This window comes from Telopea speciosissima, chromosome 3 (genome assembly GCF_018873765.1).
Source record: "Telopea speciosissima isolate NSW1024214 ecotype Mountain lineage chromosome 3, Tspe_v1, whole genome shotgun sequence".
Classification (NCBI taxonomy): Eukaryota; Viridiplantae; Streptophyta; class Magnoliopsida; order Proteales; family Proteaceae; genus Telopea; species Telopea speciosissima.
Genome location: NC_057918.1, coordinates 27,566,981 through 27,591,263, shown reverse-complemented (window position 1 = coordinate 27,591,263; position 24,283 = coordinate 27,566,981). Strand labels below are relative to the sequence as shown.

Below are 24,283 nucleotides of genomic sequence, written 5' to 3'. Positions count from 1 at the left end.
TCCAGTACTCGGAGGTGCCTTGTTGGGCAGATGATCCTGAAACCCTTGGTAGCGGTGGTGCAAATAATTGGGTTCCGACTATGGATTACGGTGGAGATAGCTAGGGTTTGGAAGATGAGTTGAAGGGTTGGGAGTGAGTGAGGGCAAGTTGGTCATTCTATTCTATTAAGGGCAAAATGGTCAAAAGAATTCAGACGATTGAACATAACGTTTCAAATTTGAACATAACGATCCAAACTAACGGACTGGACCAAAGTGTTACAGTGATTTGAAGTATGAGGGAATTTGCAATTTAAGAAGTTGTAAGAATGCATTTGGACAAATGGACATTTTTAAGGGGTCATTTGTAAAATATCCTTTTCTTTTTACAAAACTATCTATTTATTATAGGACAAAGTTTTCCTCCACCCATAAAGGCCAATTCACCCACCATCTTAAGGTTCATAAACCTCTCCTAGGATTTTGGTAAGTTTCACAATACCCTCTTGATACTCATTCCCGCCCTCTCCCAGCCCTCGGTGAATGAGATCCAATTCACCGTGGATGGAGGGATACTCTTCGGTCCTTTAGTGTTTGAGTTTACAAAATTAACCAAAACAATGTTACACCCTTAATCATGTATTTTTTGACCATTTTACCCCTCCACCCCCCTTCTTGATCATCATGTCCACTGATAATCCTCCCCCCATCTTTGCAGATCGTCTCTGTCGCCCACTACCGACTTGAACCCCATCAAAAACCTTCACCAGCAACCTCTCTAAGGATGGTACATGTCATTGAATCTGATCCGGACTCATTTTAAATGGGGAGATCAATCATAAGTGGGATCGGATAGAAAATAGGATACCTCTGGTATTTTCTGGGGAGTTTGTTGGGTCAAATTTTGAAACTAGGGTTGGGGTTTTAAGGGGTGGGGGGACTAGGGAGTAGTTTTGCTGCAGTGCTGCACACGGGAATTCCATTGGTAATTTTGCCAACTAATAAGGGTAGTTTCGTCAGAGTCGCCTTCTCCTGAATCTCCTCTGAGGCTCTGAGAGTGGAACTGGAATAGTGGGAGTAGAAGTTCTCAAATCTAAAACGAACCTGATTTCGTCAGTTAACAAACACTTGCAAGTTCCACGCCTTTGCTTCTTAGTTTTTGTGAACCTTACCTTCCAATGTACTCCAATTCCAAACCCTCTCCATCGTGACAGGACTCCGCACCTTATGAACCCTGAGAATGTCCCGAACCCTACCTCCTGAAACTCTCATTTCTAACTCTAGAATTAAACTTTCCGATTCTAAATCTTCCTCAAATGAAAATTCGATAGGAAAACTCTAATTTTTTTTTAACCTCTCCGGGATCTGCTGATTTCGTTTCATACAAGCTCGTTCATCTGATCATGGTGGACACCTTCACGTTTGGGCGGTTTCACAACCAAAGACCTGACTTCAAGCGGTGTATTCCTGCATTTCTATCTTCACACAGGACACTCTTCACCGTTCTGTGGATCGTTGGATTCGCTTCCGTTTTTATATGGCAACGGAACATTGTTGATGGCATTCGGATCTTCCGGCGAGTCCCAGCTAGGCCAATTCCGAAGCTACGACCATTTGCGTTCAATTTGACTGATTTCGGTGCTGTTGGCGATGGGGTAACAGTGAACACGGAGGCATTCGAGAGGGCCGTGGTCGCTATTTCTAAGCTGGGGAAGAAAGGCGGCGCACAGCTTAATGTTCCCGCTGGGCATTGGCTCACAGCGCCATTTAATCTTACCAGTCACATGACTCTGTTTCTCGCTGAAGATGCTGTTATACTTGGACTTGAGGTCGGTACTCTCTAGTTTTCCTCATTTATTTCTTGTAAATCAACATTTTTTAGTTCATGATTTAAGAATCTAAAGGTGGTTTATTTCTACTTGGCTCCCTATAGTTTACTCTTTCTAGTACACTGCTTGAGAGATAGTAAGTTGATTTTGTCGAGTTGATCATGGAAAGTTTTTGGGGACCTTACAGTGATCTGATCGTTTCATCTTCACAGTATTCAATTTTCCTACTTGTCAGTTGATGCTGGATTTGACTCTTCTTTCATTGGATTGAGGATCAAAGTTTCTTTTGTGTGCTTTAATTGAAAAACAACTGCTTAGATTTATTGAATTTGTTGCGCCGAATGGATGACCAGTTTGATTGATTGTGAATATTATGACAGGTTATTTATCTTTTAAATCCCAAGGGTAGTTGGCCAGCATTGTGTGAGTTGAGCATTGAAATCAGTTGTATCACGAGTTGTTACAAGGGTTCTTGGAGAGTTTCTCATTTGATTTGAGAAATATGTGTCTCTGTACAATATAAGGACTGATGGGTTGGCAAGAAATAATTTTTGATGGATTGCTATTCTTTGTATTAAGATATTATTCTTTCATTCCGATTTTCTTGATCTGTACTTCATTTTATTTTCATTTTTTGAGAAAGTGTGGTTGGAGGATTAGAAAAAGGCATCGGGATCTGATCCCAATACACGACCACAACAATCCAAGGTCCTTACTTCTGTGCAAGCAGCACTTTCAATCTGTAGTTCATGTTTGCTCACATGGTGCACATTTGGTGTTCTTAGTGGTTCCAACCGATAAACATGGTGGATCTTTTGGAGTAATTTATGATCCATCTTACCTATCTGCTTTGATATTAGTACCATGGTCATTATATCTCCATTGGGCTTGGATAAACCAAGCAAGTTCCAGTAGAATGAGGGTTACTTAATCAAGAGTTTAGCAAGAGATTCCTAGCTGAAAACAAAAAAAGGGCAAGGTATTGATTGCTTCTTTAGAGCAGAACATGCATTGCTTCTTTAGACCATAAAGAGAAATTTGTAGTGACGAAAGAGGAATTAGTAAACAGCAAAGAAGAGTTGATGTTGGAGGAACTCTGAAGAGGAAGACACATAAAATTGTTGGTTGTATATATGATATGGAGATTCCACAGATGATTCTAAAGCTGAAAAGGGGTTCATCCTAATGTCACTACAAAACCAATACTTCCGATCAGTAGTTCCAGTTTCTGCATAATGTTATGGCGTTATGTTTCATGTCTATGCATTCCTATTTGTGACAACACTTGATATATCTGCAAATAAGTAGGTTTTTCATGTAGCCTTTGTATTTCTCGCTTAATCTTCTGTATTTCTAATTGATTTATAGTTTAAAAAAATAAAGACAGAGGCTAAATCACAACGATCTATGATATACATCACTAAGGTTGCATTGACGAAGCTTTTGACTTGTGATTAGGTGTTCTCCTGTTGTTAGATTGGGAAAATATCTTTGTTTCAACCTTTTTTGAGTTTTTATTCTCATTTGCACTTCGAGTTCTGTTTTTTTCAGTCTTATTATATTGCCAGTGAAGCAAAACGCGGGGTTTTAATTGAACTACCCACATATGTTTCTGTTCATTATCATTTGGATACAAAAGAATAATCTTTTTCTTTCACAATCACTGCACTCACCCTAGTTACTTTCGCAATACTCTGCTGCTTCTGTGGTTTTGGTCATTATTTCTGGCAATGGTCTGTTTTCAAGCTCTTGATACTCTGGCATTTTTCTGTGGTCTTGCTCGTTAACTCTACAAATTGCCACATAATTCACTCCCTTTGCATGGCAATTTTCCACCATGTAATTTCTTATGTGCTGGGGCTATTTTTTTGCATGAATATTGTAAATCGACTTGAATGTCTACCTTTATTTGCATTACCACTATAAAGGTAAACAAATTCCCCTGGTTCAAATAGCAACAACTTTAGTCAACACCAACAACATAGAGGGCAGTAGGCACCAAGCCAGATTTATCATGTAGTGCCCAAAAAGTTATTTAACAAGGATAAAAATAGCAAGGGAACCATGAACTTTGTCATCTAAATAGTTAACAGTTTGATGGTTGTTAGATCATGTTTGACTGAAAGTCTGAAACAATGCTAAAGGGTAATTTAGTTTGTTTCCTAAAATTTAAAGAAAAGTAATTTTTTTTGGGCCACCAAACTCACTGTAAATTGAAACACTATTTAACCTTCTGTCATTGGGGAGAATGTCTTCATTTCAACTTTTTTTTTTTCAGTTTTATTGCTTATTTGTACGTCAATTTTTCGTGCTTTCAGTTTTAGTACATTCTCTATCAGCTTTGCCCTGACATTTGGTAGGACTGATGTTTAGAATGCGGTGTTGGTGTTTGAATCACAATTTGGTACAATTTACTCCATGGTTAAAGCTTGTAAGAGATCGTCAGTATAGCTTCATCCATAGAGATGGAGGATGAGATAGAGGATTATTCTGTGGTTCGGAGTACCTGGTTTTATATGGAAACAGGTGAGTATGGTTAGAAAACTAGTGTATGGTTGATGACAGTGTGACAGGATGCCACTGTGTTTGATGCTTTGACAAAGTTTATATATGGAAGTAACGAAGAATCAGATTTGGAGAAAGTTATTGAAGCTGATGCAGTGGAGTTGGAGACTGAACTACAGGATTAGGACACTGGGACAGAAGAATCTGTAGCATCTGAATGTTTGCATGGTGTTGGCGAGGGTATAGGGGAAGCCAATGTTTATGGAGAAGAGAATTACCAACCACCTAACATGGATGAAGCTAGTAAGGATGCAAGTGTAGCAGGAACAACATGTGGAAGTACTTGAGACAGAGGGTTTGTCATATATTGGGATGAGCTTTGATGACTTAAAACAGGCTATATTTTCTTCAATGATTTTTCCTGGAAGAATGATTTTAGTGTTCACATACATTAGACAAATCTATCGAGGAAAAGGGAGTTAGATTGCTCAAGACGGGTTTTGTCTAAGAGGTTTATGTGTTATAAAGAAAATGTGCAAGGTTTTAAGTCTTGGCCGGCCGGGATCAGGATCGACCATCACCAATCAGCGGATACCACAGATATTCTGTCAAATTTCAGCCAGTATTGGTCTGGATTGGCTGATCATGATTGGGATCAGTGTTTTCTGATCTGGATGCAACACTCTTCCAATGCACTTAAGGTCAGGGCAGTCTAGGGAGCCTTAACGGATTATGATCTGATCTCTAAGCAATACCAATGTTACTGTCAGGGATAGTTTGGGTAGTAGGACTGTTTTGGTCTTTGGTCTCCTTCAAGGTCCTAAATGCCCATCCGAGGATCCACTATAGGTTGATTTTTTCTTTAGTGGAAATGTTTAATTTTTGAGTGAACTGTACTTTACACCTTACATATCCCCTCCCTTTCTTTTTTTTTTTTTTTTTGGGGGGGGGGGGGGCAGGGGGTTGAATAATTCATGGGCTTGATATTCCTTTTGTGTGCTACATTACTTCTTACCAAATATCTTTATGGAGTTTGTATTCCTTGGCCTGATGTCCCACTCCCATTGCTAGGAGTGGTATCTTTTTCCTTGCATATATATATATATATATAATATATCATATTGTTTTTTAATCATGGGATGGTTACAATTTAAGGTCATTTTTGTTTGACTCTGACGTTGCATCCTTAATTTATGGTGTGTAACTCAAGAGAGAGCTGAATCAATTTAAGTTATGCAAATAGAGGTCATGTTGGAATACTCAAGCAACTAACCCAAGTAATTGCCCAAAACAAAAGAGAAGCGCTTACAGCTATGGGAGGATGAAGGAAACTTCAAAACCTGCAAAAAAAATCTGCATAAGCCTCTAATTTTAGGAATTTTGGTTTATACATTAGTGATGTAGGAGCAATTCCTTGGACCGGCCCAAATCCGTTGGGGAGCCAGAGTAGATGAACCGGGTCCAAATTTTGTTTTGGGCCAGTAGGATATTATAGTTTATTTATTTATTTATTTATTATTTGAATTTATCTTGTAATCTTCTGTTTTATTTTTAATAGGCTAAGTAGTGGTAGAGTTTGATTTATAATTTTGTTTCAGTTTTAGAGTCTAATTAGGAGTCATTTGTTAGTTTCTTTAAATACATGGTTGTAACCGAGAGATTTAGTTTTGAAGGAATGAAATTTGGTTTTGTTTATTGTTACCAAAATGGTACAATAGCATAGCAGTTTGTGTGGCCTTTCCTCTGTATTCTCCTCCTTCGATTTCTTCTTCTCTATTTTCTGTCTCCCTGAGTTCCTCTTACTCAATTTCAGACCCCAACCCCTGCTTCCCTGTTTCTCTATTACAACATTGGTTACTGAGTTCCTCTTCTCTGGGCGGTACTACCAGATTCTATAGAAAGCTTTGTTGAATCACTATTCCCAATCGATTGGCCCTGAGATTTGGGTCGAAGGTATCCTACCCGTAGGCGAATTAATCCCTTGAACCCCCAGTCCTAACCCCCTTTCTGTGGTGATGAACAAGGTCTGCAACAGGTCTGAAACCTTAGTTTCCGCAGATCTTGATTGCTGAGTTTATATTTTCTATTCAACAGTTTCTTGGGCCTGCAGTGATGCAGGTCCAAGCATGCGAAAGAAGAAGAAATCGTTGGAGCCTTCTATTTTCCATAATTAGTTTTAAATGTTTTAGTTAATAGGGTTAAAATAGTCTTTTGTTCCCCTCCACGATTTTAGAGGGATGACTTATTTGTTTATTTGTTTGTTTAAGCTTGTACTCCCAGTTAGATTGAGTCTGCTGTGTTTTTATTAGGATTCAGGTTAAGAATCATTACTCCTAATCTGACTAGGATTGTTTCTAGGATTTAGAACTGGAATTCCCAGTTCAAATCTGATTATGTGTAAGGCCTTTTGGCCCCTAATTTTTAGTATAAATATATCTATCGTGGGCAGGCTCCCCCACTAATTTTGCATTAAAAAACTCTTGTTTCAATCTGAGATTGCTGCCTGCGTGCTGCTGCCTCTGCTCCTCTGCGAGCTTGCATCCTTGTGGACTCAAGGTGGTGAAGGGTGGGTGGACTCCTGCGACTCCTTGCACTGTGAAGGTTAGGAGGCTCTATTAATCTTCAAACTACTGCCTTTATCTTTGCATTACAGTAAGTAACCTGCTGCCCTTTGCTCCCTCTTATACAGATCTGATCTATTTACCTTCTTCCATCACATTCGACCTCCATTAAACTTGCAACTTAATTCTGCCCCCTACAGCAGAATTTGAAAACCTATACAAACCCTAACTTCTTTACATCATGAAGATCCCCTAAACCTGCATATTAAAACCCTATAAGCCCCTTTCCTAAAATCTGCCCCTAAACCCTAGTTCTCACAAACAGTTCATTTTCATAAGGCATCCTACCCGAAACCCTAGATTTTCAACCTCAACCAAATTCGATCCAACTTATACACCATTAGACTCATAAAAACCTGCACATCTTTACCAAATAAACCCTAACTCGAAACCCTAACCCTAACCCTAGTTTTTGCCCTAATTACCCAAAACCTATCCATTGGGCCAGCCCTATTACATAACCTTGTTTCCCCTGGTTCCTAGTGGGCTTTGTCCTACCTAGGCTACATTATGCAGTCATGTGATTTCAAGAGGTCTCTGGCTGAGAATCTTAATCCGTGAACTTTGGGTGTATTGATTCTCTTTTGGGTGAGATTTATCACCTTGAATCAGGCCAGGTTTCCACTGGCTTTGGCTGTTGTATGGTTGAAGACAATCTCATGTGTGGAGTGTTCTAATCATTTTATTTTAGTTTCCAATATTTACCCCTATTTTTCCCCTTTATTTCCCTTAGCCCTTACATTAACTTTGCTTCCAAGTCTGTCCCTGAACAATAAATACTAATCCCTTTTATGTCTTTTCCGCACTTAGTCACCTAACAACCCTTGAAATTTCTGGTTATTTACCAAACTGCCATTGCCTTATAAAACTTGGGGTCTTATTGATTGGCTGGGTCCATAAACGACTCGAGCCGGGTTTTGGAACCCTGGATTGCATTAGTCCTAGTAAAACTTCTATAACTATTTATAGAAAATCATATGTTAATAAACCCCATTGTAGTAAAATAAAAAATTTCTTTATAAAGTGAACTCACAAGTTTTTGTTCACTGTAGTTCTGCTTTTTCTAGTTTTAGTATTGGTCAAACTGTTTACATTTGAATTAGTACTATTTTTATTTTTTAGGTCTAGTCTTAAACTAAACTTTGTTAGGATTACCACCAAAGAGGGGAAATGCAAAGAATTAATCTTTGTTAGGGTAGTTTTAGCCTTTTAGGAAATATCGTAAAAAGTACTTATAAAAGAAAGAAATATGTACTTTTCAGGAGTGAACTTCAGAGTACTCATATCTATCTCTGGTCATTGGAACTTTTCACTTTATGGTTAGTTTAGAGTTTAGATATAAAAGATATTTATGGTCAATTAAGATAAACGGTTGCTGGTTTTGATTCAAGTGAAGTAATTTAGGAAATTTTTTTCTCACCCCTCTTTTACCAAAATGATGGATGAACAGAGTGATTCTCTGAGCTCCGTTTTGGAAGCTTTTTGCTCTGTCAAAATTCCAGCACCCTTGTTTTTGTTTCTCAAGGGATGCTACATCACTAAGGTGGTAGTTGGAGATCCAGTGAATGCTATAACAGGAGTTGATTTATTATGCCACTTAGGAAAATCCCAGACTTGCACATCATAATTAGGCTTGGCATCTAATTATTCAGCTGCTTTTTCTAATTATTCATTATTTGGTGCTTTTTAAATATTCCTGTTACCCTCAAGGGATGCTACATCCCTCCGGTAGTAGTTTGATGTCGCGTGAATGCTACATCAGGCTTTGACATATTATTCCTCTTAGACCAATCCAAGTAGGACCATTAACGGACATTTAATTTTAACAAGCGCCACAACTGACAAAGAATGTCACATGAATGAGAAGGCTAGCAGTCATGGGAACAAAATGTGTAGTGAAAATTAATCCCTTCCTGAACCCTTCTGTTCTTTCCTCTCCAGCACTCTGTTTCCTGTTTTTGTTTCTTATCTCCATGCCATTGCATTTCCTTTCTGATCTTTTGTAAACAATACAAAATTTGAGTCAATGAAAAGCAAATTAATGTTTTGTTGCTATTAAACAAACCAATCTGCTTTTTTTATGGGACATGTATGGATCCTATAGCCTCCTTTCAGTTGTAGATATCAACAAATGAACAAACTGAGATTAGGGTTTGTGGCTTCTCGGGTATTTCCTGAGCAATTCTACTTGGCTTATTTTCATGGAACTGATCTGTTTGGTGCAAGAGAAACAGACAGATGAGGAGTGGAATTGTTACAACTTACAACCGCTTATCCAAAAGCTCAAACTGTTAAGTAAGGGGCTACAACAATGTATATCAACACACAACAACACCCCCTTGCATGTGCAGTTTCACACACACATAAGGCTTTGCATGTGACACCACGTTGCGCCAAGGGGCACAACAACAGTTAACACAAACCCCTTGCATTTACCAGGGATCGACCCTATGGCTCTTATACCATGTTACAACTGCTTATCCCAAAAGCTTGATCTGTTAAGTAAGGGCTACAACAATTTATATCAACACACAAAAACAGAGGAGACTTACGGTGGGGATGTTGTTAAATAGGCCCAGTAAGGTTTTATTAGGATGCCAATTATGGACAGCTATGAATCAATTACAGTTATACGTGGCAACAAGACTCTCTCTCTCTCTCCGCGTCCCCTGTTCTTTCCTCTTTCTTTATCGTTGTTTTCTTTCTTGTTCTTTTTCCTAAGAACTTGACTGAGTTAAATAGGGGGCTGACAGTTTGCATTATGAATGTGTTTGTTTATCTATTGTTTACATATCATCCTTGAATTTAATCATTTTGAGCTTTATATTGGCTTCCCTACGCTTATAATATCTCTATTTTCCTTCATATTCTTATTATAATTCAATTTTAACTTTAATTTCAAAAGATAAATAAATTTTGATTACCTAGGGAGCACATATTACCTGGAAGGTATAGTCATCAGGTTTTGTATTTCACTCCATGATGCATCAACAGATTCATATATATTGTGTAAATCATGAGATACATTTACTTTGGACAAACATCTTGGTTCTCCAGTGCAAGTAGCTGCAACTTGCCAATGTCTCCCCCCCCCCCCCTCCTTACAAGATTAAAACAACCCGTGATATTCATACCTGTGAGGACCATCTGTAGTATCATTGAGAATGCTGAGAAAAACTTGAAGCTAGAAAATCACTTAAAGTGAAAAGTGACTCCTTATGAGCCAAAGCATTGTTAGCCTTGTCGGACACTGACAGCATTATAGAAGCCGAGGTTTTGGTCCTGAGCCTATTTTCATTTTTTTCTCTATTCCAAGTTTGTATTTCTGATAATGTGTACAAATTATTATTGTTGGCGTTATATGTCAAGTAGTGATTAAAAACACATGGTTTCAGAACGGGTATATTCTATACTTACCTTAATGACAATACTTTGGGTTAAAATCTTTATTGTTTTCATTTTTATATATTTTCCTTGAATCGTTCTAACATGCCTCTTAACAGGATGAGAAGTACTGGCCACTGATGCCTCCATTGCCATCTTATGGATATGGGAGAGAACGTCCTGGACCACGATATGGGAGCTTGATCCATGGTCAAAATCTCAAGGATCTTGTAATAACAGGTTAGATTATATATTTTATCACTTTTCCCTTCAATATTTAATACAAATTGTATGGCACAGTATGTCCATTGCAAGCTGACCTTGTTTCAGAAGTTGACAAAAATAATTCTACTTTTTGTTTTTGTTTTTGTAAATGTCTTCTAGAGTCGAGCTATAATACAAGGTCCAGTCTTTGAGTCCAAACAGGTCTTGAGCTGAGTCAGCTTAGTCTTGGCATGATTGAATTGTTTTAGCCTTTTAAGCTGGTAGACCTTTCAGAAAAGTTTCCTTTTGAGTCCCTGCAAGCCTTTCAATTCACTAATGCTTATCTAAATGGCACAGCTGAGTTTTGTCTCACAGGGGCTTTAGCCAAGCTGTCCAATGGCCCTCTATCTAAGGAGTGGGTAGAGGACATTTCTTACCTGAGTTTTTTCGCTGGGTAGATTGTTAAACTCTAATGACCTGCCGAAAAATTGTCATATTTTGTATGGATACGTGGATGGGAAAAAACTTAGAAATAGTGATGGAAAAGGCTGGCTCTATTATTCTGGACGCTGTTTACTGAGTCAAATCCTGTGGTATCTACTTCAGTTATCTGATTGGGATCTCTACAACATTTCCCCATTGAAAAATGTTCAAGCTTTAACTGGTGTTGTTCGAAATGTTATGCATGCTTTTCTGACATGTATAGCGGTATAACAGATCTGATCTGTGTATCCATGTAAAATTTGACCATATATCACCAATAGCCAAATCTAATCCTAGATCTGTCAGAACTAAAGATGTAGGACCTAAGGTCTTAATCTGATTGGTTTACATCCTTGACAAAAAATTAAGGTGAAAATCAAAAGTGTTTAGACAGTTCAATCTGACTTGTGTATTAGTGTTTATGTGACAGAAATACATTTATTCAGATTGATTGGATTGGATTATTCAACTTCTTTGGATGATTTTTCTTGGTTACACACACACACTTCTAAATGACTAAATGACACCTCTATAGTTGTATTTAGAACTTGTAACCTTCTTTTGATTGCCCCTTGTCTTATCCCCAAAACTTCTTTAAGTCGAGAGTGAAAAAATTTTAACAGTAATTTGAAAGTGATATCGTTATGTCATTATTAAAACTGTCATTGTCTTTACACATTTTTTGAATACACTTGAAATGACAGGACTTACCCTCACTGAAAAAAAAAAGTTTTATACTAAAAGGGCAAAAAAGTAAGGTTACAAATTATTTGACACCTTAAGGGGTGTCAATAAGAAAATCCATATATATATATATATGATTCGTATCGATCCCATGTTGAAGACAGAAATTGTATGTCATTGGTATAGTGCTTTGCGTGGTGCTAATTATAGCTTCTTCTTTTTTTGTGTGTGTGTGTGTTGGGGGGGGGGGGATTCAAGTATAAACACTTATACGTTTGATTCTATTTATAATAGGGCACAATGGCACCATTGATGGGCAAGGTAAATCATGGTGGGTTAAGTACCGTCGGAAACTGCTCAACTATACCAGGGGCCCACTTGTGCAGATCATGTGGTCAAGTGACATCCGGATCTCTAACATCACTTTGCGTGATTCTCCCTTCTGGACCCTTCATCCCTTTGACTGCAAGAATGTAACTATCACAAATGTTACCATTTTGGCTCCTGTCTTTGAAGCCCCAAACACAGACGGAATAGATCCTGGTGAGTATGCTTTGCTGGTGTGTCTTCTGTCTTGTTTTATTTGTCATTTTATGATGGAGGAATATATGATGAACTTATGGTGAGCTACCAGGGGATGTTAACCTTATGACCATGAGTTGAAACATGAATGCCTTTGAAAGTCCAAAGTAGGAAGGTTTGCAGATGGAATGGAGATTACTGTAGTGCTCCATCCTTGAAAAGTTTACCAATCAGTTGAACTGTCTAGACAATAAGTGGAAGGGATGTGAATCCTTGCTAGTTCAGGGTTCTGGAGAATAACGGACCTCATGATCAAGATATATTTTCTTCTTTGTTGCATTAAACATTGGATCCTGAGATTGGAAGCTACATTATGATGGGATGCGACCATTAAGTTAGTGAAGAAGGCCTCATTGACCTCTTGGCTTAACATTTCTCTAAATATACTTATTCAAGTGTACAAAGAACATAGTTACTGCTTATTGAGAATTTGAAGTGGTGCCGATTCTTTTTTATATTATTATCTTGCATTGGAATTTAGCTTTGGGTTTGTGTTCTGCAGATTCATGTGAGAATATGGTGATAGAGGATTGTTACATTAGCGTAGGAGATGATGCAATCGCAATAAAGAGTGGTTGGGATCAATATGGAATTTATTATGGCCGGCCTTCCACCAACATTCTCATCCGAAACCTTGTTGTTCGTTCTATGGTGAGGTGAGTTATTCCTCACTATATTTCCTGCTCATCAAACGTACGTATGTGTATGAGAATAGTACCTCCTGTATGTGTAGTCTATTGCATTTTGCTCTGCGATTTTTTTTGAAGGGGAAGGATTATTTTACCTTGTTTAATTCATGGTCAGAATATCTCATACTGTGCATAACTGGTGCTATGACCTCCCTCCATCACTGCCAGAATGATAACAACTCTGGACTCCCAGACCACCCCAAACCTGGAGAAAGGGCCTTTAGTGCTGGAACATCATCAGGCAAGGCCAATCTTTGGTGTCATGTTTAGCCTTTCTCTGCGATGATCTATCCCATTCACATCTATCATACTATTTATATGCTAGAAGACAGTATCATGTGATAGTCTGTGGATAAGCTAACCATAACTATCTGCTATATTCTTTTCTTCTCAAACTAAAAAAAAAAAAGAAAATGTTTCTTGTTTCTCTTTGTCAGTCCCACTTGTCCTCGTTGACTCATAAATGTCTGGTCTGGGTCCAGGGATGCCAAGTCTTTGATATGTTTTTTTTTTTTCCGGTTGAATAAGTCTTTGATATGTTATGCTTTGTTAAGCTGGATGCGTGTGGGACATAATTGTACAGTTTTTGGGTGCATGTGGGGCATAATTTTTATCAGTTGAATATGGCATTGTTACAGAGGGCGGGCCTTGGTGCAACGGTAAAGGTTGCTCCATTGTGACTAAGTGGTCACGGGTTCGAGTCTGGAAACAGCCTCTCTGCGAAAGCAGGGGTAAGGCTGCGTACATTATGACCCTCCCCAGACCCTGCAGTGGCGGGAGCTTGTGCACTGGGTACACCCTTTTTTTTTTAATATGGCATTGTCACGTCACTATGTGCAATAATGTCACTATGTGCAATAAATCTCTTACATGTTGACATTTGTATTTAGACATTTAACCAAGGTGTGCTTTGATTAAACTTGGCCAGTGCTGGAGTATCAATAGGCAGTGAGATGTCTGGTGGAGTCTCAAACGTAATAGTAGAGAATCTTCATGTGTGGAGCTCGAGACGGGCAGTCCGGATCAAGACTGCCCCTGGGAGAGGAGGATTTGTTCGAAACATAACCTACAGGAATCTTACCTTTGACAATGTCCGGGTTGGAATTGTCATCAAGACAGACTATAATGAGCACCCAGATGAGGGGTACGACCCCAAGGCCTTCCCGGTGCTCGAGGACATAAGCTTCACTGGGATCCATGGCCAAGGAGTCCGTGTCCCAGTACGAATCTATGGCAGTGAAGAGATCCCTGTGAGAAACGTAACATTTCGGGACATGTCTGTGGGGATAACATACAAGAAGAAGCATATCTTCCAGTGTTCTTTCGTTGAGGGACGAGTGATCGGAACAATTTTCCCTGCACCATGTGAGAATCTCGACCGATATGATGAGCAAGATCGGCTGGTCAAGCGGTCAACATCCCAGAACATTACAGACATCGATTATGATTTCTGAAGAGGGTTTCTAGGTTAAACACTGGTACTCAGTGTCTACTGGGCTTATCCCACAGAGATTGATGGCTTCATCTTGTGTCTATTGATACAGTTTTGGATGCCCGGGATGAAGTATTTGGCAGGGCGGTTATTCATTTCTTTGTCATCTTTTGTTGCAGCTACATCATCTTCCCACAGGTTTGTATATATGTCGTAAGGGTTCATGTCCAAAGGGTTCAATTGTTTATGCATTCTTGGATTTACTGAGGCAGGAGTATGCCCGTTTTCTGCAAATGTTCGAAGAACTTTAAGAGGGATGAATCGGCTGCTTGTATTTTAACGGTTCATTTGCCTGGTGTAATCGCCTCAGTCATATTGTTCTTTGAGTGCAAAATGGGATGATCTATTCTTTGATTGTCCAGTCGTCCAAGTTGGTGTCCTAGTTAGGTAAGGCTCCTAATCTACCTTGCTTGATTCTTGTAGCAACCAAACCATGTTTATGGACACCATCATTTAGTTGAATTCACTTGAAGACAGTATGTAAACGGTTCTATGGTTTTAGTTTTAAACTGTTTGGTTCGATGAATGATTTGTGCTTGCTTTTGGTACATTTATGTACATTTAAGAGTGTTAAGTGGTATTTGGTTAAACAGTTCACTTTGTTTCAATTCATTTAATTAAGGGAAAATATCACGTACCTCCCCTAAGATATGACTTATGTACACTTTCACCTGTAAGGTTTGGAAAATTCCACGTACCTCCCCTGTTTTTCAAACTAAGTAACAAAAACACCCACTCCATTAATTGTAGACGTTAAACATTAGAATTTTGGTTTAAAAGACCAAAGTGCCCTCATCTTCTTCCCCAAATTGTTTAGGAATCGAAACCCTTCAATCCTAAACATGAAATAAGGAACCAGAAAGGAAAACAAGGGAAAATCCCCTTTGATCGTTGCTTATCGGCGTCGGCCACGGCCATGGTACCTCACCATCCATCTCAAAGATCACTTCGACTTCCCCAAATTTTCTAGCAACCTGTTCGCTCCATCTCCCAAACCCTCACCGTTTTTCAATTTGCGAGCTTGGACCTTCAACGGAGGTTGAAATCGAGGAATGAAAGAAGAGGAGAAGGGTTTCAGGCGGACAAAGTTAGGATTTTGGAGAGTGAAGCCAACTGTGAGTTTCGGATTTTCAATTTTGTAAGAAAACGATCTGTGGTTTGTCCATCACACAATTCGTCGTCCATGACCGTACGACAACTAAAGTGAAGACAAGCAAAGAGAGGGAGAGCGAAGCTCAATTTGAACTTTGAAATTTGGGGAACCAGAGAAGGATCGTACGCTTCGTTCTTATTTGTTTCCTTTCTCTGTTTCTCTGAGCTCTAAAATTTTTTATTTGTGTTCTTTCCGAGTTTCCGTAAAGCTGATTCCCTTTTCAGTTTTGAGGTTTGGGACGTCTTGCAGGCTAAGCATCAGGTATATTTTTTACTCCATTCTTTTCTACAGTTTCTCTTCTACAATCATGTTTTTTTGAAAGACACTCATGGTTCGATTTTTGCATGCGCATCTAGAACCCTAACTCTTTCCTTAAGCGATAATGGCGACTTAAGATTCTTACCAGCCTCGTCTACTCTTAGGACTAAGGAGAGATCTGCAAATCTGCAGGTGCTGCATATTTGTATTTTCAATTAAGGTTTGTCGATTTCGTTTTATCTTTGGACAAAATCCTAGTGAAATGCTACCTGAGATCAGCACTGTTTAGTGGCGGGCCCTCTGGTTTGGCCGCTGCTAAAGGCGGCAATGGGGTTTTGAAACCCTAAAATGGGTTTAGGGTTTTGAAACCCTAAAATGGGTTTAGGGTTTCATGTTTTGGAGAAACGAGTTGGAGAAGAAGATGAGGGCAATTTGGCCATTTAAATCAAAAGTCTAACGTTTAACGTCTATAATTAACGAAGTGGGTGTTTTTGTTACTTAGTTTGAAAAGCAAGGGAGGTACATGAAATTTCCCAAAACTCACAGGTGAAAGTATACATAAGTCATACCTCAAGGGAGGTACGTGATATTTTCCCTTTAATTAAATGGCATTAATTTTGAACCTCTAACTGAACCATTTATTAAAAGTGTTCACGGTTTTGGTTTGATTTGAACACCTTTTGCCATGACCAGATAGAAAAGATTCATTTATTTTCTTTGCCTCCCCCGCAAGCAAGCTCGCTCAGCTGCCAAACATCGACACCCTTAGAACTCCATGCAAGCTTACGCACTTTGACCGCCATTGCGCGTTCTTCTATTTAGAACGTCAAACCTCTATTTAAGCATGTGACAAACACCAGAGGATTGAAACTTGACATGAGCTTGACATTTGGGTAGGGGACCAAGGCTCTACTGGTCCACAAAAATTTTGACTCCATCTAATCTTCCACAGTTGACCAAATCTTATGCTATCTCTCCCGCTCTCTCTATAGTTTTCCTTTGGTGGCGGCTTGAAGGTTTGAACGATGATGGGTTTTATTCTCAGTTCGATTCTCCGAAAGTCAGTGTCCAGCCGAACCTCGATTGATGACTCTACATAAACAAATATGAGGTCGCTGGTGATACCAGGAATGATATTTGATTGAAGGGGGGCTGTTCTCTCTACCGCAGCCCAACTTATGTCCAGGCAGATGGGGTGAACGCAATGACCACTCTACCCCTTTGCATAGGCTAACGATGTGTCTGGGCGCAGACTGTGCTATGGCATAGAGAATATTCTTTCTTGATTGAATTAAGTTTTGAAATTTTGAAACACGATTAATCAAGATCATGACCTCTCTATCCTAGATTAGAACCGATCGATTATATAATCGGTTCACGTCTTAGGACCATAGCCAATTAATAATTGATGTCTTCAGCATAATTATATTTGGTTTTAGTTGAAAAGTTAAATTGTAAAATCAAAATCCAAAACATGATCATCAATAATGTATCAATAGTTAAAATTTAAGGGTGTCAATCGGTACGGTATTTAGTATTCGATATGATACGAAGGCAAACACCCTCTATTGATACCATACCATACTCTAAATACGGTACCATTTTCCCATACCGGTACCGTACGATATCGGTTTTAGTTTATGGTTTTATTCAGTATATATGTAGTACAGTATACGGTTTTTTATATTATATGTATAAAAATTAGAATATATGGTATGAAATATAATATTTTTAGTATGTTATATTCTTATATATATATACTTATATTATTTATTATATATAAATTAGTATATATATATATATATATATATATATATATATATATATATATATATAATACATATATACTTATATTATTTATTATATATAAATTAGTATATATATATATATATATATATATATATATATATATAGTATATATTATGATAATATGGTACGGTACCGGTATTCGGTGATTCGGTACGATATCGGTTTGTACCGTTGATACACCATTTCCCCATATCGTTACCGTACCAAATTGTGTATGGTATGGTAAGGTATGGTACCAGTTCGGTAAACGATTTTGGTACTGAATTGACACCTTTAAGTTAAATAATCTTCTCATTAAAAAAAAATTAGTTAAAAGGTCCTTTTTTTTGGTAAATATAGTTAAAAGGTCTTATGAAAACTAAAATAAGAAGTTAAAAACCATTGCTTAACGATTTTTATTGGTTTATTGATCTTTTTTACCTACTTTCAATCAAATTCGGATTTTGCTAGCTATTCGGACCGTTAGATCCAAACCAAATCACTTATTAAATGGTTGGCTCGGCGTTGATTTTAATCGGTTGGTCCTAGTCCGGTTAATTTATTTTGGGACCAAATTAACCCTTCTATATGTATATTATTTTAAATAAAAAAAATAATGAATATTGAAAAGATTTCTTGTGTGCATTATTTTTCTGGTTCTTGCACTTAGTTATGTCCTATGGAAGGGTGATATGATAATTCTAATGGTTTTATGTTTCAAAAAAATTATGTGCCAGCCACCATGTCAATATCATACTCAAATTCAATAACACATCATCTCATACATGTCCATGCATCTTCTCGATGGTCATGAATCTCTCAATGCTTAGATTTCAACATTTGGTAGATTCTGATTGATTCAAAATTTGACGTGTCAATAAAGAATGCTTACAAAATTTCAGCTCAATTCAATCTACTACGTGGCAAATATTATGTATTGATCAAGAAAGGTTTCTTGACTGACACAACCCATAGGAAACCCTAGCTTGATGAATATAACAAAGAAAAAAATAAATAAATAATAAAACTGCAGTTTTTTTTTTATCAAACTCAAATGGGGCGGGGTAAGTTCATTTAGGACTGAGTTTTTTTTAAGCCACGATGAATGGGAATCCATTCATTTATATGCTACAGATGCATGTGAGATGGTATTTTAAAAAACATAATAAAACCTTATAGGGATTTTTGAACGTTACGATGATGTGATGAACCAAAAAACTTCTCCTTTCGTTTTCATGGGTTTTTTTTTAAATTGATGTATATTCTATCACAGTTGTACGTAACCTGCAACTTACTATTTTTTTTTTTTTGTTGTTTCTAAGACAACTTTTCTTTTCTTTCATGCACAAAAATGGTATTTCTCATATGAGTCATTTTATGAGCACACCCTTTGAATTATTTTTTTTTTATGGCTTCCAGTTGAGGTGGGGTCGCACTCAGAAAATTATCTCCTGTAATTCTTTGCCGGTTCATTTCCCCAAGTTCCTCTAATAGAGGGTGGACCCCACATAAGTAGTGTGTTCAGATAGGGGGTAGGGTGGTAATTTTTGCCCCCTACGTGAGGAATTGTAGGGAATGTAGACTCGGTCTCACCCTCCCCTTGGAAGTGGGATTATTGGGTTAAAATGATAATGGAATTATTTTGTATTACTCTAAATCCCTAATGTAGGACTATATATATAGCTCACATTTATATTTCAAATTGCCTCTTGCAACTTGCGGTTTCTTCCATGCAAATGCATAAACTGATGTCATCATTTACAAATAGATATACCCTTGAGTTGTCTTTCTTCGTTGTTTCTTCTAAATTAGTTGGAAGTAAATTAAAGGGAAAGAAAGCAAAAATTTTCAAAGTCGAAGAAGCAAATTTTGTATTCACTTCCCTTCTGTTTAATACCCTTTGCAACCAAACGGAGTCAAAGGGAAAAACTTTCCTACAATAGTACAATTTCTCTCCCACATGGATTTCTTCAATATGTTCACTTTCTACGGTTTCAAGTTCTTCTTTCATACCATTCCCTAATTCACTTGCTTCAGCCAGGTGGACTTGAGCTTTTGGTTGATGCTTAGGACATTTGTAAGCTCGATGCCCTTGATTTTCATAACTAAAACAACCTGTAGGGTTTCCTTTAGCTCATTTTCCATGATCTTGACTATTTGTAGTTTGTTGCAACTGATTGGTAGTGCGATTACAGATCTTTCAATTTAATAATGTTTGTCGATGTTTGTTCCTTTTCTGAAATAGTCCTTCTAATGTTATGGCGATGTAGCTTGTCTTTAACATTTAATGTTAGTTGGTAAGCATAATCAACATCCAGCATCCGGTGTAATGATAGCTCATCTTGGATTGGGGGTCGCAAACTACTCACATACGAGCCACCTTTTGAGCATCTTTACTCTAATAAGTGGCTCATTTAAGGCGTTTTGAATGGATAATTGATGAAACTCCTCAGTATATTCTTGTACACTTCTTTCCCATTAGCGTAAGTTTTGGAATTTCTATCCAAAAAAAACAAAGGTTTGGAGTTTCTAAAAGAACGTTTAGGTGGCGGAATGAATTTTCCACGTAATCTGAATTTCATTTTCTCCCACATTCTAATAGGTTCCTTACCTTTCAACCACCTATCTATTTGAATTTGGTCCCACTTGATTGTGGCATAACCCTTTAGACGAGTAATAACAAACTTTACCATTTTCCGATCTAGCATGTCTTTTCAATCAAAAAGTTTTTCTACGGTCTTTTTTTTAGTCAAATGATTTATCAATTTTTTTAAAGTAATTTACTTTACTTCTAGATCTACTGATGAGAAAAGGTCAAGATACTTGGATTTCATTTTAGCCAACTTAATCATACGTGTTTGTCAGTTTTTGGTCTGCACGACAAACTATTATGGTAGAACGCATCCTTGATAATTGTATCGTTATACTGAGTTGTGAATATATTATTTTCTTTTTTCTATTCTAAATATATGGATAATACCTTCTTTAGGACATTTATTAGTGTGGTTTGCAAAGAGTCCTTCCTACATTGGTATCATGAAGAACCTCTCTCCCAAAACTAAAATTGTGTGAAGTATAGAACGGAGAAATATGAACCCAGATCATCTACTTGTACATATGCATTTTATATGTGTGGTTAGGTGGAGTCTTCTATTTTCATCCATACCCTTTTATACATTCTTAATGAAAACTTTAAAAAATAAAAAAATATTTGTGACAACTCATCATCTAACAATATAAAAAGCGTACAAAAACATAAAACTTGTCTTGCAAATTATCATTTGATAATACAAAATAGTCCAAGAATATATACTAAACACAACTTTAAATTAATAAAATAAAAAAGAGATACAATTTTTTGTTCAGGAGTGTGGTCTACGCCATCACTCCCATGTGTCTATCTCTCTCCTCTTGAAAACAAAAAGATAGAGTTATCTTTTCACATGAAGAAGAAAAAGATAAACTCATAGGACCACTGGCATAAACTGTATTCACGGATAGAGATTTTTTTTCCAAATAAATAAAAACACACGCGGACACACAAAAGCGATCCCCTTCTTGAGAAAATTCAATTAAGGGGAATGGCATATAGTGTAATTATGGGAGAGAACGGTGCCTGTTTCTTCGCAAAGAGACAGAATTAAATAATAACGAACGTGGAACACTGGTGTATGGTGTGCATACAAAACACGGAAAACTCGAGAAAGTTCCGCGTTTCCTTCTTTTAGTCCTCCTTGTTATGTCGGTAACGTCAACATCAGACTCAGCCAACTTCACGTGACACAGAAAAAAACATGTGACGACGAAAAGGTTTCCCATACTCATCCCTCCATCCAACTAAAAAAATCGAGATTCACCCAAAAAAAAAAAAAAAAAAACAACTAAAAAAATCGAGAAGTGCCCCTCACACATGTCGGCTTCTGTACAATGCATGTGGACTGCCATCTTCTTCTCTCTTTCCGCGCCAACCTACTTCACTGCCACTTGCCATTACTTGACTGGCGACATGCAACTGTAAGTTGACCCGTGCTTTCCTCCCTAATTCCTATCTGTTTTATTTATGTATTTTGATTTCCTTTATTTGTTTTTGGGTACTCATAAATAAATACCTACTCTGACCCCACTAAGAGCACGTGAGACCCATCTACGTAGTCTCTATAACCTTGGCGAACCATCGGAATGCCTAATTGAGCGAGTCCTAACGACATCAAAAGCTCAAATTAGGGGTGCAAGTTTGGCCCCGTCAACAGAGCCCACCATGAGTCCAAATTGGGAATGGATTGGATTTTTCAACCCTGTGAATAAGTTAGAGTTGAAATTTTCAAGCCTTAGTTTAGGGTTGAAACCTCGGGCTAAGCTCAGCCTAGTTTGAACCAAGTTATGTTTTACTATTTCTTGTTTATATTTTGTAATTTATTTTAAGTATCTAATTATCTATTGGTTTACAATAAATAAAAAAAAAACTAATTAATCTAATGAACGAAAATATGAATAATTTTAAAATTATATTAAGTTTTTAAATCCAAAATAAAGTCTAGTAGTCAATTGAGTATGAAACAACTCGATACCCAATCACATGTATCTAATTTTTTTAATGCATAAGACGACATATAAGCAAAAAAATAGGACAAGTTAGAGCCAACCAAGCCCTAACATAATAAATTAGGGTCAATCAAGGCCAACCCAACCCTTAACAAAAATCAAGATCAATTAGGGATAACTCGACCTGACCATGATCAATCAGGGCTAGTTTAGGTTAGATTGAGCCCAATCTAGGACCGGGTTGGGCTTGGGTTGAACTAAGAGGACTCAGGGTTAGACTAAGGTTTTATAAAACCCGATTCAACCTGGTTCGATTTCACCCCTAACTCAAACGCAATGTCATCAATCAGACAACCACATATGAATTGACATCACGAGACTATAGACGTTGAAACAATCAAACCGCTCGCCACCCCAATCCTAAGTCCTAATTTAAGATTTTAAGACAAGAATCTGATTCTGATTCTGAATCTGAATCCGGTACAGATGCTGAACCGGTTTCTCGTTCTGAGTCGAACGGACCGGAATTAATCGAGCATCAGTCAGAATTGGTCAGATTCTGCTTTAAAATTAGAACCCATATTGGATCGTCCACTCTGAAAAGATAGGAATTGAGATCATGATTCTAATAAGAAACATTATAATATCGGATACGTATTAATAATGTCGATTGCATACAATATTGATACTACACCTATTGGTGAAATACCCAAAAAGTAAATTGCTTTATGGATATTATAAAATGTCTTTTTTGACCAATGAACAAACTGTTTTTCTTGAAAGAAAGAGAAGGGTTTACAATGAATGCAAGGGCTTGACCCCACCAAACCTTGGACATACAAAGACAAAGCAGCTCCCTTAGCTGGTATATGACCAATGTATCAACTGAGAGGACCAGTGCGAATATGGACAATGTCTATTATAACAGTGAACAAGATTGAATTTTGGCAATTCCAAATTCCATTCATGGTTTGAGGAATCGATATTGAATTGATTGGATTAGTCGATTCTCTTATTGGTATTGGTGGAGATTTATATCGATTTTTGGTTGATCCTGTATCGATTCATTGATACGAATAAGGGTAAAAATGTAAGAAACAAAACTTAAATTTAAAAAAAAAAAAAAAAAAAAGGATAAACTTGATCAATATGGACTGATCTAAATCGGTAGTGGTTGAGACTGATTATTAAAACCCCGAATCAATTCCCATTCCGATTTGAATGGATCAATCCACCTGATCCAATATTTTTTGGGGGAGAATGAACTCTACTTGGTTGTGTAGGTGGTACATTTTCCACGCAGGCAATAGTCTTCTTACCATCGACTAGCACTATCTATTTAAAACCCTTGACATAATTTTTTTTTTTTTTTTAGTTCAAACCCTTGGCATAATTTTTTTAAATGAAAACCCTTGACATAATTAAGGCAATAAAAAAATACCAAATGAATTAAATAAGTATTCCATTTGTTTGTGGGTTCAGAGAGAATATCTAACTTATTTGATTCAATTGGTCTTTTTTTATTGACTTAATTTAATGGGAAAGAATCTTGGGATAATTAAATCAATTTTTTGAATAGTAAACCTTAATTATATCAATCTTAAAGTAATATTCATATACAATAGAGTACTATTGGTCTTTTTTTATTGACTTACTTTAATGGAAAAGAATCTTGGGATAATTAAATCAATTTTTTTTTATAGTAAACCTTAATTATATCATTCTTAAAGTAATATTCATATACAATAAAATACTATTTAATTCAATTGATTTTTTTTATTGCCTTAATTATATCAAGGGCCTTAAATGGATAGTCTTAATCCGACGGTAAAAAATACAACTGCTTACATGAAAATATATGTCACCTACGCAATCAAGTAGCGTTTTTTCTTCCAATATTTGTATATCCATGTTTTAACCCCAAGGCACCCTACTGTGGGATTGGCAAAATCGCAAATATTTTGCGCTATTTACGAAAATCAAAGTTTCCCATCATTCCTCTCCTCCGGATCAGAAATCTCTAACTCAGCTTTCAAGCAATGCACAGTGAGGCATCTATCCGAGTTGAACTATTGGTAGGCCTGTAAATG

The 24,283-nt window shown here is 37.2% G+C and overlaps 1 protein-coding gene across 1 annotated transcript; it reads left to right on the top strand.

The window, feature by feature from the left end:
* The first annotated feature begins 1,143 nt into the window (after positions 1-1,143).
* LOC122656498 (probable polygalacturonase) lies at positions 1,144-14,808 on the top strand. Its single transcript, XM_043851043.1, has 5 exons — positions 1,144-1,808; positions 10,438-10,558; positions 11,984-12,232; positions 12,774-12,927; positions 13,889-14,808. Exons 1-5 carry the CDS (start codon positions 1,383-1,385, stop codon positions 14,412-14,414), a joined length of 1,476 nt encoding a protein of 491 aa, XP_043706978.1. The 5' UTR covers positions 1,144-1,382; the 3' UTR covers positions 14,415-14,808.
* The last annotated feature ends 9,475 nt before the right edge of the window (positions 14,809-24,283 follow it).

Bases quoted from the DNA above. Each gene is read 5' to 3' on its own strand.
- LOC122656498 (XM_043851043.1), top strand. From the start codon at position 1,383: ATGGTGGACACCTTCACGTTTGGGCGGTTTCACAACCAAAGACCTGAC. The intron at 1,809-10,437 runs GTCGGTACTCTC...GCCTCTTAACAG, and splicing joins CTGTTATACTTGGACTTGAG to GATGAGAAGTACTGGCCACT. The intron at 12,233-12,773 runs GTGAGTATGCTT...TGTGTTCTGCAG, and splicing joins CACAGACGGAATAGATCCTG to ATTCATGTGAGAATATGGTG.